The 20,484-nt window shown below is 36.7% G+C and overlaps 1 protein-coding gene and 1 pseudogene across 3 annotated transcripts in view; one reads left to right on the top strand and one right to left on the bottom strand.

Moving 5' to 3' along the window:
- Positions 1 to 20,484, bottom strand: part of ALG5 (ALG5, dolichyl-phosphate beta-glucosyltransferase) — a 39,768-nt gene that overhangs the window by 18,404 nt on the left and 880 nt on the right. Inside the window, exons 1-6 of one of the 3 annotated variants that reach the window (XM_006915808.2) lie at positions 20,407 to 20,484; positions 16,931 to 17,102; positions 16,498 to 16,544; positions 15,263 to 15,331; positions 12,493 to 12,585; positions 8,670 to 8,783 (exon numbers count right to left, since the gene is read on the bottom strand). In XM_006915808.2, coding sequence (XP_006915870.1) covers positions 8,670 to 8,783; positions 12,493 to 12,585; positions 15,263 to 15,331; positions 16,498 to 16,544; positions 16,931 to 17,102; positions 20,407 to 20,484 — 573 coding nt within the window. The other 2 variants (XM_006915809.3, XM_025049536.1) reach the window with 2 other exon arrangements.
- Positions 10,839 to 10,957, top strand: LOC112482963 (annotated as a pseudogene).

Genomic DNA, 20,484 nt, shown 5'->3' with positions numbered 1-20,484 from the left:
CTGAAAAACTACTAAAATAAGTGATATAAATAAGTGAATTTAAAACGATGAGTGGACACAAATAAATATATACATGCACACAATATTTTAGCCTTTATCTATACAAACAATAATCAAAAGATAAAATGCAAGAAAAGGCAGTATTTTCTACTGGTAAATAGGAAAGGAGATGAGCTCTAGTATATTGATTTCTTATAATATCAATAAAGAAAAATCTAGAAATAAACTTTATAAGAAATGGAGCAACATCTAAATTAAAAAAACATGTAAACGCTACTAAGGGAAACAAAAGAATCCAACACACAGAAGGGCATACCATGATCATGGATTGAGAGGATATGATGACAGCATTAAAAAGTCAAAGTTCCCTAAGTTAACCTTTAAATTTAAGGCCATAACAATAGAAATACCAAAATAATTTTTTCATTGAACTAGAGAAGCTGATTTGACAGTTAATATTGAAAAATAAAGAACTAAGAAGTGCCAGGAAAATTCTAAGTGTGAGGAAGGACAATTTCCAGAGGATTTAAAAATATATTATGAAGACACAATAATTAAAACTATTATTTAATAAGGTGCTGGAATGTAAACAGATAAATTCATGGACCAGAACGGAGAGGCCAGTAACACACACACACTGAACGCACGAGTACTTAGAATATGATAAAGATGACATTTCAAGTCAGTGGGAAAAAGATGCTGTGGGGCATCTTGGTAGCCATTTGGAAACCAAATCGAAGCAGACCTGAGCCTCATACTGATGAGGAGACAGTCTAGATACATCAAATATTTAAGTGTAAAACAGAAATAAAAATTTTAAATCTCAAGGAAGGCAAAAGCACACAACTCAAAAGAATAGATCAATTTAACAATAAAATTTTTTTAAAAAATTGTTGTGTTAAAGAACCAAAATACAACATTAAAAATTAAAAGACAAACTGGGGGAAAATCTTGGTAATGTATATTACAGACAAAAGGCTAACTTCCAAAATGCATAATGTGCTCCTATAAATTATTACGAAAATTATTTGATAACTCAGTTGGAAAAGAGGCAAAAGCTATGACCAGAGAGTTCACAAAAGAGGAAATGAAAATAGCTCTTAACTTAAGTGAAAAGATCCTCAAATCACACTTACACCAAGAGCAATGCAAATAAAACCTATCAGTTCTTATTATACTGTGCCTACATACACTATATGTAAAGGAATTTGAAAACTATTATCAAAATCACAAATATACATAAAATTTGACGTAGCATTTCCACAACTAGTGATTCTTTCTATAAATAAATCTGCTTATGTGTAAACTGACATTCATGCAAGGTTAATCATTTCAGTATTGTTTATCCATCCAAAGGGACTAGCTAAGAAGCTGTGAAAGAATGAGGAAGTGCTCTGAGGTATACAAATGGCTCAATCTCCAAGATAAATTGGTAAATGGAAACAACAAAATAGCGTATGGTGCATTACAATTTGCACGCTTAAATAAATAATATACACATCTTCCAGATGGATATACAAGAAATAGATAAAACTGGTAATTTCTGGAAGTAACTGGTTGACTGAGAAATGAAGGGTAGAGCTAGTTTCACTGTATGTATATCTTCTTATACCATTTGAATTTGGAACCATTCACTAAAATAAATACAATTTAAAAGTGCTCACTATAAAAAAATTGGCAAGCATTTAAATTTACATATACAATAAAACTTTATTATGAAAACTCATGCATAATCTCACAACCTAAAAGCAGCCACTGCTAACATTTTGTTAATTTTCTTGTGTTTTTTTTTCCTCTGTATTTAAGAAACCACAGCTGAAATATACTCATATATATCATGCTCTTTTTCATTTACAATAACATAAAAATTTCTTGTATTCAAGTTCGGTTTTTTTAAACATTTTATTGTGGGTATTTCCAAATACACACAAAGTAGAGAGGATAAGAAAATGAAGCTCTATGTACCCACAACCTGGCTTCAACACTTATCAACACATGGCCAACGCCGATCTTGCTATCTCTAAAGCCCCTCACTACCACCTCACCCAACTTAGGATCACACCAAAACAAATCTAAGCATCAAATATTATAAATTAATATGTATGTCAATCACAATACCCTTACCATACTGAAAACATTAATAATTCCTTAACACCATTAAATATATATTTAGTTTTCATATTTCCCAATTATCTCATAAATAGTTTCAGTTTGTTCAAATCAAGAGCCAAATAAAACTCATTTGAACTGGTTGGCATTTCTTTTATCCATGAGTTCCCCTTATGTCTTTTAAATTTTTTTCTTTTTTACTGATTGAATCTATCTCATGACATTTAACATGTTCCTTTGTTCTATGTATTTCCTGTAAACTGGTTGTTAGAGTTAGAGGCTTGATAAGATTTAGGTTTCCCGAGAACTTGTCATAGGAGTATTGCATGTCTGTCTTTCTTTGTCTTCATTGTAAGGACAATATATTTCACCATATATACCAGCCACATTTTCACTGTTTGCCTATGTGTTGACCATTTCTAATTTCATGTTATTATTAAAAATGCCTAAAAGAACATTTTGAATATAAAACTCTTAACTGCATTTTGGTTTTCTTTCTTTGGAAAGAGTCGTGAAGTAGAATAATCAATTAAAAATGAATGTTTTTAATGTATATGGACCAAATTATTATTTAAAAGGCTCCTGGGTATGACTGACTATTTCATCAAATTTTGCCAGGTCTAATTATTCTCATTTTAAATTTGCTAATTTGTCAAGGGGAAAATATAACTACATGTGATCTCATTTCTTTTTTTTTTTTTTTTTAAATAAAAAGGTAAAATCTGGGGAATTTTTATTACCCATCTATATTTTCTTTGGAACTTACCTGTTATATACTTTACTTACTATATAATAGCAAGAATAATTTCTTTCCTTCTTTTCCTGGCAGAGGTATTTTGAGAAGGGAAAGAATGGTTTTCTTAAAGAAGAACCACATTAAAAGTTCAAGATAGTATATAGCAAGTAAGGAGCAGTAACATTACTAGCAACAGATTAAAAAGGACATCCTTCTACCTTTCAGAGACTGAGTAAATATCATTTAATTAAACTAAAAACAAATCAGAACCAAAAGCTTTCATTTAAAATCTTTTTTTTTTTTTACCATAAGTCTCTAAAAGCTTTTAAGAGAGTTTTGTATACCTGAAGTTCTAACGTAAGAACAGAATCTTTGATATTGATCTCAACACTGGGTAGAATTCATCTAAATAGCTTTTAGAACAGTTAGCTACTGTTCAGCAATCAAAGATATTCTTGTTCTAAAAACTGTCCATATTAGAAAATATATGTATACATGGAGTCTCTTTCTTTTAAGTCTCTTTAAGAGTATCACTGGATTTCTTATGGTATTAAAAAAATAAATATTTTTAGTTACTATGACAACTGGCTAAGTGGTAAAAGTGGTACTTACTGTACTGTATTCTAGAAAGAAATGCTTAACCAGAATCTCTTTTTCCTAGTACTTCTTTAGTTAACTCTTTTCTCTCAATTCAGAGACAAGGAACAGCCTTGAAGAACTAGATAAGTCCAATTTGCATTAACAATCATAAACAGTAACATTAGAATTAACTCTGAAAATCAAGCACAAAAACTGAAGTTAATAATTTCGAGGTAATGGTTACTGAGTGCTGAACACATGCTAAACACTAGACAAACATTTAAAAATTTCATCATTACCTCAGGATTATGAATTTAGGCTCACTGTCCTTATGTCAGACGAGGAAAGTGAAGTAGATGGATTAAATTGCTCAAGTTCACATCAAATTTGAACCTAGGTCTATTTTAAAATTTGCTTTTTTCATTTAATTATGTGTAATAGTCATCTCACTTAATATGGTTAACATGTTTCCTATAGTTTTTCTTAATGTAATTTTACTCCATATCCCTTTCACATGTTACCTTTAATCATTTGTGGTATTAAAAACCTAAAAACTAAGGTTATTGGAACTATGTCTAAATGGGAATTTAAGATCCAAGTCATAGCCTGAGGAATTACTCTAAGGTTATGGTGTACAGACTTCTTGTCATCTATTTTGCCTGTTCAGGAATTTTTTATTCTATTTTGGATAGTTAAGACACTAAACAAATAATCATTATATATTTTGCTTAGAAAAATTACTATAAAATCAAGCACGTTTTTATTAAAAGAATAACGACTGGCTAGGAAATTGAAAAGCTTAGAGAAAAACTTTGCACGAGACAATAGAAATAATATGTTTTGAACTAAATGAAAATCCCTATTTTATTCGTCATACAAAACTCTACTTAAATTATGTATATTTAGTTTAAAACTTTAAAAGAACAATTATCTTCAAAAGGAATTACAGATGACTTTTCTAAGTTTATCACATAAAAATAATCAGACCAGAATCTGAGACCTGACTACTCTGAGAGGAAATACAAGTAAGAAGTAGTAGCAAACTTCTTTTTGTTCAATTAAAATCAGCCAAGAAGAAAGAAAATATTAGAATCCATTGACGAACATATAGGAGAGCCTGTCAAATCAATACTGTAAAAGACACTTAAGTTAACTACTGCCATCTAGTGGCTCAGCTAGGTAGCCACTATGGGACTTGACCACTTTGAATTCCATGTTCCTGTTTCATTATTTTTACAACTATTCTAGTCAATACTGTTATTGCGGAAATATATGCAAGGCATGCTTATGGAATTTGTGGCTTAAATGAAGTGAGAAGGAAACAGCAACTGCATTAAAGACAGAATAAGAAACTTGAGAAACTGAAATTGAACATGCTGACATCTAACGGGGATAAAGAGCCACACTTCCATTCCTAAATAAAACAAAGCAAAGAAACACAGAAACGAAAACAACTATACCAGTGTAAGGATGGGGAGACAAGTTTCAATGGCAATGGACATGAAAAAGAGTTGGCCAATGAAGTAACAATGTCATGTGGTAACCAGATTCACACCAACTGAAGCATCTGCAGTGGAAAATGACCAGGATAATAAGAAAAAAACATACACTATTTAAAAACTGGAAGCATTATTAACAGCCTAAAATAGAGAAGACAAATGAAAAACAGCTTTTACTCTCTGAAGAGCTGTCACAAAAAGGAGTAGACTGTTTTGTGTGGCTACAAAAACAAACAAACAAAAAACAAAACAAACTAAAGGTGTTGATTAAAAGGAAAGAGATTTGCATTTAATGTAAAGAGAAACCTGGGCTGCCTGGGCATCAGTGGAGCTACACAAGCATAGACTCAAAGTCTACTTCTTAGTTATGAAAAGTTTCTGATATTAAATGACTGAATTAAACCAAGGATGTGCAAACTACATCCTATGGCTCAAATCTGTCCTGCTCCTTATTTTTGTAAATAAAGTTTTACTGGAACAAAGGCATAGCCATTCAGTTATGTGTTGTCTGTGACTCCTTTTTGTGCTACAACCAGAGTTGAACAACTGCAACAAAGACTTATGGCTTTAAAAGCTGAAAACATTTACTAAATGGACTTTTATGGGAAAAGTCTGCCAAAAGTCTAGATTACATAATCAAAAAGATTCCTTCTAATTCCTCTAGGCATATTAGCTTCAGATTGTAAGTTTTCTGAAAGCAATGACTGACTTTATTAGCTCTGTCAGAATCATAAGTAGACGGGGTCCCACTTCAAAAGTAATTGTCAAACACTTCGGTTTTGGAACTAAACTACCTATCATTTATCTGCCTTTTTGCCTTCTCCAAAAAGTGTCATATGATGCATATTGACAAAAATTCTTAATAAACTGAGTTCAAATGAATTCAAATTGTGTTGTTGTACTCTTAATTAAGCATACCTTGAGGTAGACCAAAGTTATGAATTAACAGCTTAATCCTAATCATATGCTTTAGTCCTTTAAAACTCAACAGTTTATAGTAACAATGCAGTAAACTGAATTATGATAAGGAAAAAAGGTGGCATCAGAACGCCTTTCCTTTTTAGAGTAGTATAAAGGGAACTGAATTCATAAGACAACTTTTTTCCTGTTTATTGTTTGGTTTAGCCTTATTGATTTAGCCCCCTAACTTTGGCTAAACCATTTGACTTTTCTTTGCCCTATTACAGAATGACATAAAATCAGTTGCTAATAATTTGACCCCCTGGTCCTCCTCTCTCTTATGGTTCCCCAAGCTAGAGGGATAATGCAGGAAAAAAGTTTATCTAGTCTTGTGGGTACTCTGGGGTAAACAAAGAAATCACACTCAACGTCTTCATCAGTTGAATTTTTCCTTTAGCTTATCACGATTACCAAGAGGTGGAAGAAGAAATACTTTTTTTAGTAAGAGTGAACATGTAAAATATCCAATAATAATTTCATATCATATGGCACAAGATAGCAATGTCCAACAGAACTTTCTGTGATGATGAAAATGTTCTATATTTGTGTGAGCCAATAAAGTAGCTACTAAGCCACATGTATTTGAAATGTGGCCAGTGAGACTGAGGAACTAAATTGTACTTAACTTTAATTAATTTAAATGTAAATAGCCACATGTGACCAGTAGTTACTGTTTTGAATAGCACTGGTAAAAGGGATAGCACTGGTATGGGATATAAAAAAGAATTGTATTAGTTAAGTCATTTAGTAACTTTAAAGAAAAACTGCTGGGAAGAAAGGGGGAGCGGGTGACAGTGGAGGGAGAAACAGAATACTTCACAAACCATGAAATTAAATAAATAGATAATTATGTCTAGAGAGAAGGATATAAGGTGAGTTTTTGTAATTATTAATTTTGTTTTGGGGGTTTTGCTTTAATGGGTTTTATACGTGTTTTATTTTTTTATTGTTTAGTTTTTGCTATAACGAATAGGGGTATTTTTAACCAATATTTAATAATAATAATAGCTAAATTAGGTCTATTTCATTCATGGATAGTTGTACTGGCCTGATGTTAATTTGGCCTCAATTTGTTTTCTTAGTTCTGCAATTTTTCTTTTAAAATCATTTTTTATTGTTTTGTCACCTCAACTTCACGTTTGTGTTGCTGAATTATTGTTTTTAAATGTTATTTCTTTAGCAAAAATGCTTATGTATTTTATCCTTTTTCTTAGATTACATTTCAGATAGGGTTTATTTTTTATTTTTGAATAAAACCTTAATTCTTTTTTGTAGTAATGTGTTGGCGTAGCTGCCGAGATTAACATGGCTAGCTCTCATACAGTATAGGTGAATTCTCCTTGACATACTCCTACTTTTTTTTCCCCTTTGACCTAGAGTTTCAAGGTCCATGTATTGTTCTGGAGCGGGGTAGGGAGGTGTAAACACCCCTAGAACTCTATGTAGTTTTGTAGGTTACTTGGGTTCATTGCTGCTGTGAGATTTGTGTCCTGTGCAAGGGTCAAGGGTGTACTCCACTGAGGAATGAATCACATGGGCCTATGATCCAAACTTAGCTTGAAGCCCTGAAAACAACAAGGTCTAGCAATTTGTCTTGCTTCTGCTGAAATCCTGTGACGTTGCGTGATGGTAGGCAGGTGTATTGTTTGATGTTGTCCAAAGGAGCTTAGTCATTCTCAGTCTGATTCTTTCCAGATTGGGAGTATTTGGTACTCAGAATTTGGTAAATTCATCTTTTTTCTAAATGGCTTTTAAAAGGTGGGAATGACACCAGGATTTTCTTTCTTCGCCCTCCACTTTTTAAAAAAAAACCATGAATGTTGATACTGGCTTTATTTGTAATTGCCAAATGATAGAAACAGCCCAAATGTCCTTCGACAATTGAATAATTAAACAAGCTGTGGTATGCCTGTAGGGAGCTAAAGCTCCCCAAATTCAAAAGAGTGCATGGATTGTCTCGGGAGGCCTGCTTGCATAAAAAAGAAAAGGCTGGTTCTGTGGAATTCCAGGAAGAAGAAGATTAAGTATAGCCTAAGGGAGTGTCGAAGGGAGTGTTAACTGAAGTGTCAATTGCACCTCCATCTTCAGGATGTTACTTTTGTGTTGTTTTGGGATACACAGAGGAACAGATTGTGTTTAAAAGGAGGAGAAGAAATAAACTCGGAGAGGCAGTGTGAGATCTGCTCTCCCTCCTGCACCCTGTCTTCTCTTTTTTCTCAGTCCCCGCTCCCCCATTCAGGTACCCGGTTTGACTTGGTCGGCTGGCTTCCGACATATGCCCATACAATGGAATACTATTTAGCAGTTAAAAGAATCAAATTATTGATATATACAGCAATATCAATGAATCTCAAGTGCATTATGCTGAGTCAAAGTCAAACTTTACGTTTTGAAGCTATGGCATGAAGTTATACATAATCTTTCTTGAGTAGTTGCTACTTGTTTGTTTGTTTCATCAAAAAACAAGATGCTGTGATACAGTTTCATTTCACATAAAGATGTGAGTCTCAGTCTATGCTTCTAAATAAGCTTTAGCTGCATATGGATGATAAAATATAAGTTAAGCGATTAAAAATCGAGAGATGCCCAGATTCCATAAGTACTGTCAAGTAAACCTCAGAAAATCAGTGAATGTTTATAATAAAATGATTAGCTCTTCTGTATACAAAAATTTCACATCCCCAAACCCCTTAGTTTTTAAATTTTTAAATAAGCTCTATTTTCATTTTACTTTAGAACCTCTGTATTCGTGACTGAATACCATTTCTATTATTCTCTATACTCACAGGCCAAGGCTGTAGATCATTTAGTCCTTTTTCTAATTTCTCAATATCGCGAAACTTTGTGGCTCCATCAGCATCTGCCATGAGGATATTTTCTCCTCGAGAACTGAATACGCCCTGCATTTAAAAATTACAATTAAAAGAAAGTTGCCTTAAAATAAGGTTAAATTCAATAACATATCAGTCTGTTCTGCTTTACTTAAAATATCTAAGAGTGAAATATTTGGTATAAAATGGCAGAAGAAGGCCAAAGTTCATTGAAAACAAATTACATTAATAAGATCGTCTTAAATGTAGCTAATGCCTAGTTCACAATTTTAAAAACTTTGGGGGGTCATACTACTAGTATCTTAGAAAATATCAAGATAAGAAAACAGATTTAGGCAAATTAAAAAAGTAAAATACCTGTCATTCACAGTACATACGCAGTACACACACGCATATGTGTAGCATGCACATATCACGGCGCTTAAATGGCACCAAGGCCACTTAGGACAGCACATGAAGAGTGTATTTATGAATAAGTGGCACAAATACATATAAATTTGCTGTGAAATGCATCATGATAGATGATTTCGTGTTCTTTATTTGAAATCTAAAGTATTTTAAATTAACTGTTGAATAAAGAAATATGGGCTGTCACTAAAATCTGGGAAGTATGGATATATCCAAATACTATTTTATGTTATTTGAGGGATCTGATACTTAGCAAAATTACACCACTCAAATTTGAACTGATTGGTCTTTTGGGCAAAATATGGCTCTATGAGTGTATATTTCAAATAGAAATAAACTACATATCAACTCTTAATTTTCATGACTCATTTAAGTGAATTCATGGTTTCTTAAGTGTAAACATTTATGGTTTCATTAGGTGAAATATAGCTTTGATATCACTTGAGTGTGAATATAGATAAGATATATACAAATGTATATACCTTAGAAATTTGATCATTTATTCTACGGTATAGGTCCACTAATTAGTAGCTGTGATGTTTATCATACCCATTAGAATGATTTAAAAAATGAAATAAAAATTTTATATTTAACACCTGAACACCATACATGAAGTTTTAGAAAAGCGAAAACATTACAAGGTACAAAATCTGTCACTAGGGTCTGAAATGAAAAAAAGAAAAAAAGGATATGTGACACGTGATAAAGGTAAAATAGAGATTATTATTTAACATTAATGAAAAACTGCCCTTGGCCCTCCAAATTGTTTAAATAGCCTCATCTATTTTTTAAAAGAGGGGTTCTTTAATGCCTGCCACTTCCCCATTCTACCATCAATCATCGATGACCTCCATTTTACTGCCATTCAGTCATACCTCATCCCCTCTGACCGAAGGATATTTCTTCCTCCTCGTGTGCCTCATTTCCCCAAGGTTTGGTTCCTGGCCCTTTTTTATTCCCTCTTCCTTGCCAACTTAATGGCTTCAACTATCATCTGATGTATGTGGATGACTCACTCACCTCCTTTCTCCAAGGCGATTCTGGATACCACTATCTTGTACCTCGAATTTAATATGGCTCCAACTCAACTCAACATACTGTCTGCTAAACCAGCTCCTCCAGTGTTACACAAGGCCATTGATAACTAATTCCTCTCCCTCATCACCTGATCCAATTTTGTCTCATTCTAAATACCTCTTAAATTTATCTTTCTTCTGTGTGTCACTATTATAATCCAAATAATATTCATTATATCTTGCCTAAACTACTATACTGGCTGGTGTTGCTCTGACCATGATTAAGGTCCAAAAGTCCCTAGCCTAAAGTTCATCATCTGAATCCACCTACCCTCTGGCCTTATCCATAAAGTCAAGTCACTAGTACCACTCAGAGTTCCTTTACTGTGGCTTTGGTCACATCCCTTCTCTGCAAGTTCCCTGTCCCAGCTTTTGCCTGGATAATTGCTAATCCTCCTTGAAGACTTCATTCAGAATTTACCTCCCGTGGGAAACCTTTGCTGCAATTCCCAGGCAGGAGGTGGTGCCAACGTTCTGCTTACACTTCTATTATAGCATTTATAACGATAGTTAACTGTTACATCCTCAAGGATGAGATAGGTCTCTTTCAACTCCGTATCTCTAATGAAGTACCTAACATATAGCAGAAACTCCAACATTGGCTGAATAATAAGCGAATGAATGTATTTAAAGCTCACGAGTCTACGGCCATGCCACCCTGAACAAGCCCGATTCCGTCTGATTTCAGAAGCTAAGCAGGGTCGGGCCTGGTTAGTACTTAGATAGGAGACCACCCAGGAAGACCAGGTGCTGTAGGCATTAAAAATAATAATAATAATAATAAAAATAAAAATAAAGCTCACGATGATATTGCATCAATCCTATTTTTTTCTCTTTCTTACTCTGCGATCTAGTCAGAGCAAATTCACTGTTTCTAATACAAGAGTTCCTACTTCTGTCCTTCCTTGCTTTGCTGACCAGCATGCTCTTCTCTCAACCCTTTCTCCATACAATATGAGAGAGGGAAAGAACGTGGAGTTCAGGGTTAAACTGACCTAATCCAAATCTTGACTTAATATCTATGTGACCTTGAGTAAGTTATGCTACCTATTGATGCCTCAATTGCCTCATCTAGATAATCAAAATAATAGGACCTAACTCATGAGACAACATGAGGAGGATTAAATGAGATAATTATGTTGAAGTGATTAATTTACTGTCCAGCTGAAAGTAACCAGTAAACATGTGGCAGGCAGCATTCACCAACAGTGGAGGCCTGGCCTCAGCAATGCCATCTTTGTGAAGTCTGCTATTTTTCTCATGTGCCTGAGACTACGAGTTACCTATCCCAATACCTATTCTTTCCTTCTTTGTCACTAATAGAACCCTGATTTAGTCAGGAATAAATATGTTAGAACATTTTTTAACCTCCCTTGGAAACAGGAGTGCTCGTGACACTGTTATGGCCAGTGAGATTTCAGTAAGTCAAGTCACTGGGTGGAGCTTCTGAGAAAACTCCTTAAAAAGGGGCGAACCAGCTGGCATGCCTCTTCTGCCCTCTGCCCTTCTTCTTGTCTTCTTGTGGATGTGCTAGTTGGTTCTCCAGGAGTCACCTTGTGTACATGAAGAAAAGGGAGTGAAAAGGTAGGAGCTGGGTTTCTGATGATACCATGGAGTTGCTGAACAAGTCCTGGATTGTCTATATCATTAGACTTCTTTTATGGGGCAGGGGGTACAAAATAAATATATAAAACTCTAAGTCATTTAGGGTATGATTTGGATTTTCTTTCATATATCTTGACTTTTGGTCTTTTTGTTAGTGTATCTTGATTCCTACCTAATATGCCTCAACTGAAAGTAACTGCTTCTTTCTTGGAATTTCTATAGCCCTTCGCCTAAGTATAATCACCTTTTCTATTAGACTGTAAATTTCAACAGGATAGACCCACATCAGATTGTTCTTAGTTTGTGCTATAATACTCAGCATAGTGCCTTCATATAGGTAAAATTTAATACACAAATGCATTTGGTAAATTGAAAAAAAAAAAAGCACATAATTTTATCCAGTGACTCTATCAAAGACACACAGAATGTAACCAGTAACATTTTAAACTTTGATTAAGATACACGTATTTCTCCAAATCACCTAGTATGTTATAGATATGGCATGATATTTTCAGATTTGACCAAATATTTACATACGTATAAAGTTATTATTAAAAGTAATTTTCCACTAACTTGAAATACTTATATTCAACTATACAACTATAGAATACACACGTACTATAGTCTGCAAAAGAGGTTGTTCAAAATCTCTCTATATTTTAGATAAAAATGTTGAAACTATGTATTACCATCTTAACAGCTCCGCCTTTCCCACGATTCTTCACCAGCGTTATCACTCGTACTTTGTCACTTCCATATTTCTGGCAATATTTAAAAGCTACCTGTCAAATTACACAAAAGTGAGAGAAAATTAACTTGAATTCCAAGATAGTAATATAAACTGGGTTTCTCATTCTGGCTTAAACACTACTTGCTATTCCAGTTTCCGTCTTACTGTGACTTGATCATACCCACTGTGCATTTTGGTGGCCCAGAGGAGTTGCTGATTTCCTGGTGCCAATAACCGACACTAACCTACTAGGCTGAAGTCAGAATTCACTTTTCTACAGCGGAACCACCAGAAGAGGCAGAGGCCGGCCCCCATTCTTTCGACTCCTCTGCCTAAGCTACTGAGCTGCCAGAAAAAATAAAATCTGTTTGCTAACTGACTAGTACACACTTGTGACCGGGGCCTCTGATACTGCTTAACAACTTGTTTACTTGTTGGCAACAGATCTTATTCCCGAGAGGCTGTTTGCATCCTGGACCATTTCCCTCAAATCTCACTTGAATTCCTTTCTCAGCAGATGTCCGCATTGTGGCCTGTCCTCTCCTGAATCTTCAATCTCTTCAACTCTACTGGCTCAATGGCCTCAAAAGTATTCAAGACTCCAGCATACCAAAATATTTCTTTGGGCTTTACTATAAGCTTAAACAATTGCCATTATTCTTTGATTTATAATCAAAGTCATGAAATAGTGACCTATATTGCTATCTGCATCTCTTCATCACTTATTCAGTCTTCTTCAAGCCGCTGTAGCATGGCTCACGCCCTCTCCTTTTCCAGATCGCCTTGTTTCTCCCCAGTGGCACCCTGTCCTCTTGGCACTCACTTCCAAAGTCAGTTGTGAAGTTATTCTCAGGTGTTTGCCCTCTTGTCCAGCCAGTTTAAGATGCAGATCAAACATGTGTCTTTTTCCTAGCTTCCATGCCCACCCTCACCTTCCTCCAGGAAAAAGGAAAGTACAATTCTAATATGTTCTCCTGAGGCATTTTCCCATTTAATTGTTATATCATCACATAATGTAACTATAGACCTTCCTCACTAGGCAGTGAGCTTCTTAAAGGCAAAAATTTCTATTTCTAGTGCCTGACATATAGTCTAGAATTGATTAATTGTAATAAACAAAGGCAGCCACAGTCTCCTGCACATACTCCTACTACAGCACTATCAGCTGTCCACGCAACAAACACCTCCTTCCTCCTTGCTATTATGGCTCCACTCTTGCACAGCGACAGTGTGTACAGCCCTAGGAGATTAATCCTGATCGGTAGAAATCCTCTTTGCCAAGTACTTTCCCAGCTCCCCTTGAAGAAGGCATGGGTGGTCACATCACCAAGTTCTGGCTCGTGAGGTCTGCTGGAGGGTAAGGCTTCTGGCAAAGATTATTCATTCTCAGTTGAAAAAGGAAAGAACACACTCAAAGATAATTCTCAATATCCTAGCTGTTTCTTACTGCTTCAGGACACGTGATACTTGGAGCTGTGGCAGTTTTGCGATGGGGAAGCGTGTGAGAACTAAAAAGCTTCTTTTCCTCAGCTGGGCTAATGCTGCTTCTGTAATCTCAGCAGCAAGTACCCAAAGTTGATTCTCTATGTCCCTCCCTCCATATGCTAATAAATTGCCGGAATAGTTTGTGTTCACATTTTTCATGTCATAGTCACTATTCAAAGTGCAGCACTCTTCCTAAAACAGATCCCACAATACTTTCTGGCCTCAGTGCCTTTATTTACACATTTTTTTTTCCAATCTGAATATACTATCCTCCATGTTCTTAGTCATATCTGTAAAGGTTTAGTTCAAAAGTCACGTCTCTTTCTCTCAAATTCTTTACAGCATTTTATTTTCAGCCCCGCTTTTCACCTGCATTACAGAATTTGTAGACATGTTGCAGGACTGCCCTGGATGCTTCTTACACAAAGGAGCAAGCTCATGTATTTGTATGGTTCGTTCGGTGTCTAGCACTTCAAGCGTAGTTAGTATTTAACAAAAACCATTAATGATGAATAACCAAGTAAATAGATGTTTCCCCATGAATTTATTTATTTAAAGTCCATTATATTGCTATTTAACGAGAATATTAATAGCACCTTAAACAAATCTTTTACTATAGAAATATAAATATAAAAAAAAAATACGTGAAGCATCCTTAAAATTAAAACGTTTAGATGTTTGGAGAATAATTTATCTGGATCACTGGTAAGATTTAATAGATGTACTACTGCAAGAAGCAGTGCACCTGGACCCAGCAGCCACAGGTCTCATCATGAAGGGATGAGAGGGCGCCGTTACCTCCTGTGGGTAAATCTAGAAGGGGATAGGCTGAAGGACGTACCTGCTACCCCATGGCGGTATGAAGGCATCTTCCTACCTGCATTATGAACTGTCACGCTAGGTGTAGCATAAAGCACAGAATCATGCTTTAGGGAAAAAGGAACGATAAACTGACAGAAAAGGAGGGTTTCCCAGTGGCCAAGGCGAACTGTTGTTGTCTGTGTTCTCTCGTGACCTGGTGACATTCAAAGCCTCCCCGGTCGTACGGGACAGTGGAACAGCAGCTATGTTTTCCAGCTTTCCATAAATGAACCCTTTCTGCCTCTTTTACTACCCTCACTATAACAATGGAGAGTATTTAGCAAAGCTTTAGGGTTCTCTGATGAGTGGAAATAAGATTTCACATTTGCTAAATTATTCTCTAGTTTCTACATACAGGCAATTCTAAAATCAAGTTTACTTACCTTCGAAGTCTGGTCTTTGCTGCCATCATCAACTACTATCACCTCATAAGTGAATGTAGGGTCTTGTTTCTGCAAGAAGCAAAAATAAAACACCACGGTTTGGCATAACTGTCACGAAGAATTCTAACAAAAAGGAATTTAAAAAATAATTGTTTTAGTGTTGATGTATATAAATATAAAGAAGTGCACACAAACCACATGAAATAGAAAGGTCAAGAACAAACAGGAGGAGACCTTGAGTAGGAGTCGAGGGCAGATACCAGCTGAACCTGTGAGCACCCCACTCTCTCCTCGCCTACCCTGCACCACATCCGGGAAGGCGCCAGGTTCCTGTGGTGCTGAGCACTGAGAGGCTGCCAGGTGTGTGAGAAGAAAGCCTGCGAGGTCTGAGGTCAGAGAGTATGGATTCCAACCTGGATACACCAACCACATCGTAGCATTATGAGCTTGGGCAAGTCAACATTTTTGGTCTGTTTTTTCACTAAAAAAACAAAAAATCCTGGTCTATGTGGCTGGTATGAAGATTACATGTAATAGAAGAGGTAGATGCCTTATATTTAATAAGGGCTTAATACTTTCCCTCTTTAAATTCAATTTTTGAATAAGATGAACCCCCCTCTTTTGATGAATCTATAAAATCAAAGTAAATCAAAACAAGGAATTTTCTTAAAATAGAACCAGCCTCAAATCTTACTTGTTTTCTCACTCTTCATAGAGATTCCAACAGCAGCTAATGCTTCAAGAGAGGGGCACATATTACCTTTCTCCTCTTTATGCAGGGAAAGAAGAGGAAAATAAATGAAGGGGCACTCTTCAGAATAATAAAGATACAAAATAATTTCACCCTAATTATAAGTCTTCAAATAACATCTCTCTTAAAAAGTCATGAGAGTAAAAACAGCATCGTGCTGTCACACAAAGTCTGCAAATACTCTATCACTCAATTTTAGGTATAGCATTAGGCAAGAGAAAATAAAAAATGGGTAGAAGGGTATGTAAGAGAAATTTCAGCTTTTCAGTATGCTCTGAGGCCACCTACCTGCCTCTGGATGTAGCATGCTACATTCTGGGCTTGCCTGGCAGCAAGCTCAGCATGGGAAGGCCCAGTGACCACGACAGCCCAAGCATAGCCGACACTGTTCCTCACAGTGGATCTAGCCTGCGGTCCACTAGTCAGTGACCTGGTCTAGTTTTAATTGGTGACATCATAGTGAAAAAAAAAAAAAACATGATACCTGTCTCTCTTCTAGATAGCCCAGAGCTTCATCCATCATTACAGGCACTAAAAGGAAAAGAAAATATACTAAAAATTGCTTTTGAAAATGGTTTATCAAACCCTAGCACACTCAGTTTACATATGGAAAAAATCTGGATATCTAAGAAGTCCCTCTGGGACTTTTCCCCACTGGCCATTCCCATCTGGAACCTCTGTCTTCTGTTCACACCTTGCTCATTACTTGTCCAGAACACTTCGGTCTCAGTACCTCATGATGCTGCTTACAGCCTCGCAGCTAATGTTCATTTCTCCGCTTCTGAACTGCAACCGCCGACTATGTACTTACCACAGCCCACATCTACTAACGCTCTGGCAAAGACAGTACAATCCAATACTTTAAGTTTCCTTCTCTTCCCAAATTACTCTTTGCCAAAAAGTCAAATAGGGCTTACAGCGCTTTTCTTCATTGTATGAAGGCACAACAACAGAAAGCTGTTTGGTGGGTGAGTCCCTTATGCTTGGGAGGGTCTCCTTCTGGCCTCTGGCATTTAAGAAGAACTTCTCTTCTTCATGTTGATGAAGGACTGGCAATTCCATAGCAGTTATAAATGCAACAAAGGAAACCTAAAAGCAGATGTTAAAAAGAAATTATGTGAGGTTGGCCATTTTTACATTTGTTATGTTAGAATGCTACATCATTTACACAATTTTTTTTTCATTTGGCAGAATATTTATTCTCAGTTTTTAGTCCATTAGCAATGGTCTGGAAGTGACTCCAAAATTCAAACCAGTCTTAAGAACAATGATTGTCTTTTTCTCCATCACTAATGCCTTAAGAGGCTCTTTGTCTCTTCCCACTTGTCATTCCCCAGGCCTCTGTCATCCCGGATCTAAGAGTAAATAGGTTACAGAAGGACAACCCGCTCGTAGATGTGCTGAACCCCCAACCCCTGGTGCACAGTGAGATCCCATCCCTGCTTGGAGCATTTATGCGACAGAGGACAAGTTCATATAGCAGGCGGAACGTGTGGGATGAGAGCAGACCTTCCCATCCAGGACCAGATTGACCCAGGGTATGAAGAGAAGACTCCCCCAATCCTTATAGTGGAGACCGGTAATGCTTAAGAATATATTCTTGGTACTCATCTCAGATTTGAACTCAAAACACAATATTTTCTGCAGTAAAGTATCAAACTTGTAAGCTGTAGGCACCATGCACTACTAATATTATACAGCTCCCTTCCATATACGTAGCTTTGGAAATAACTATTCTTCGAAACACTTTCTACTGGCACACCTTCTGCTTTCAAAACAATCAATCTACAAATTTTTGGAATGTTACTCATTTGTAACAACCATTTTTAATGTTCCATTGGGTAAATACTGAAATTGTACATGCTTCTGACTGGCGAGCACGGAGGCAATATCCAGACTAGTGAGTCAGGGTTCCTGCTCTGCATCCTCTGTGTCCAGACTGTGGTTTCTAAACCCCACATCCCACTAAAAGCGACCAGTGCTCCAAGGAAGAATGGCTAATTCAGGTCTAGGGCAGGAAATGGACGATGGTGGAACAGCACATCAATGACAAAGAGGGCCAAGCCAGAAGGACACAGTAGCCAACGTGAGGGGCTCCCAATGGCTTATGATGGCACGATTTGAGCATCAAATTACTGCAATCCATTAAAACACATACAAAGTGTTTTAAATCATGGATTCATGATACCAAAAATTTAAAAATTGGTCACCTTTGTAAGATGCCAGGGAACTAGCTCATTATTTTGAAAACTTGCTTTTTATTTTACCTTTTAGATATGAAAGGTATTTTAGGTTAACTGGATAGCTAATAGCTAAGGATTACATTCTTTTCCATTATAAGCTTCTTGGCAATACATGAAGAAGGAATGATACAATTAGAATATTCCACTTTGCAACTCCCAGTGAAATGGATTTAGGTATTGATGATCAATGACTGCTAAAACCATTAGGTGAATGACAAACTTTATAACAGGTGCCTTATACCAACAATTCCCGAACCCGTGGATCCATCTTAATACCAGAGAAATCACACATTATATGCAGGCTGATGTGATAAGAAAAAGTATTCAGCATCGTTCACACACTTTTATTGATTAAAAAACTCAAATATGCATTTCAAGTCTCTAGATGTAACTACTACTACTCTACAGGAAATTCAAGAGGCAGAGTAAGATGTTAAAAGGCACGAAGGGAATGCAATCAGTAAAATACAGATTGTGAGAAAGTCTACAAGACAAATGACCACTTATTAAAGATAAAGGAAAAAGGGATGAGAAATTGTTATAGATGAAGACTTGAGACATATCAATGAAGTGCTAAGTGTGTGTGAATGGGACTGGAACAAACTGACTACACTAGACATACATGAGGCACTGGGAAGTTGAGGTATTTAAAACTACGGAATAATGGTTAACTTTCAAAATAAAAATCTGCAACAACTCTATTGCCATTATATTTTAATGGGGGGGGGGGAGATTCTCTTTAGAGGTAAATGCTGAGGCTTTACAGATAAAATGTTATGTCTTGGATTTGCTTCAAAATAATCCAAAAAAGGAACTGGGGTGTGGATACATATGTATAATAAGATTAGTTTTTTGGTAATGATTTCCTGCTCCAGCATTTAAAAAAATGAAGTTCCACGAGTGTGTTCCACGACTGTGTATATGAGCTCACCGTCTCTCCAACCTGTTTCCTCACCAAATTAGACTACTAATTATAACATTTATGTGAGTATTGTTTTAAAGATCAAAAGTGATAATTCTGTTAAACTCTGAGTATAACACCCAACATACTCTAAGTACTCGATAAATGGTAGCTCTTACCATCACTTCAAGCCAGTGGGATCACAAACACTTCCAGTGCGAACTCCTAAGGTACACAAGCAAATCTATGCGGCAAATTCAACACAAGGCAGATTCAATCTAGGATTCTGCCAAACTCTGCCCTGCCAAAAACCTGACTTGTTCAACAACCTGAAAACAACAACTACTCTATCACCCAGACACAAATCAGCAAAGAAATCAGGATACAATGCTTTTTTTAAAAATCTAAACTGTTTCTAAGCTGAGTTTACAAATTTTCTGGCAATGGCAGAGTGGCCTTCCTGGTTGCTAAGCTGAATGTCAAGGAAGCCTAAACATTTCTATTTACTAATCAGAGGATAGACAGGCTCATTCCAAATTACATGAGAGAAAGTTTACTTGGCCGACTTTCTACTACTCATGGATCAGCAAGTGTTTACAATGTTTGTTTCTAGAATAATGGCAAAGAAAATCCGAGTTTGAATTCTATTATACCGCCTCATTTAAAGGCAGCAAATTTAGGGGGACATAACGACCCTCAGATATATGGTAACACCAAGCTTTGCCTATCTTGGTCTTCCTGTGTCCCTAGTGGGTCTTCTCGATCCACCGATTTATTCCAATCTGTAATAGATGATGGCTCCTGTCGGTGCTCTGTCGCCGCTATTTGCTTAACCACATCTGTAAAGGGGAGTCTTGAGAGTACACTCACCTTCTGGGAGCTCAAGACTTCCCCAGCGGGGCCAGAACTGCAGAGGCTGCAGACCCGGGAGGAAGTCTTGGAGAGGTCGGGATGGGCAGAGGGTCCAGGGACAAGGCGGCGAGTTAAGACTGGATGGCCACGTCCCAGAGTGGATAAAGGTACAAGGCTCTTGGTATGTAGGGAGATAAAACTCCAAAATAAAAATCAACAGCGGAAGAATGGGGGTTCGAAATTGCAGGAGAGGAATTCTGGGGCCAAGGGGTGGGGTCAGTATGATGAAAAGGGACACGTCCAAGAACCCGCAGCGCGGAAGATAGCACGCCAGGGGCCTTGTCTCCAGGACAGCAGTGAGCCCAGGCCCGCGGCGGTCCCCAACCCCTCTTCTCACCAGGATGAGGGCTGCGGCCGCCAGCGCCGCGCCGAGCACCGCGCCGAGCACCACCAGCTGCAGCGGGAGCGAAACCAT

Source organism: Pteropus alecto, unplaced genomic scaffold, assembly GCF_000325575.1.
Source record: "Pteropus alecto unplaced genomic scaffold, ASM32557v1 scaffold16, whole genome shotgun sequence".
Classification (NCBI taxonomy): domain Eukaryota; kingdom Metazoa; phylum Chordata; class Mammalia; order Chiroptera; family Pteropodidae; genus Pteropus; species Pteropus alecto.
Note: the sequence above shows the minus strand (reverse complement) of the source record. Positions and strands in the feature narration are given on the sequence as shown.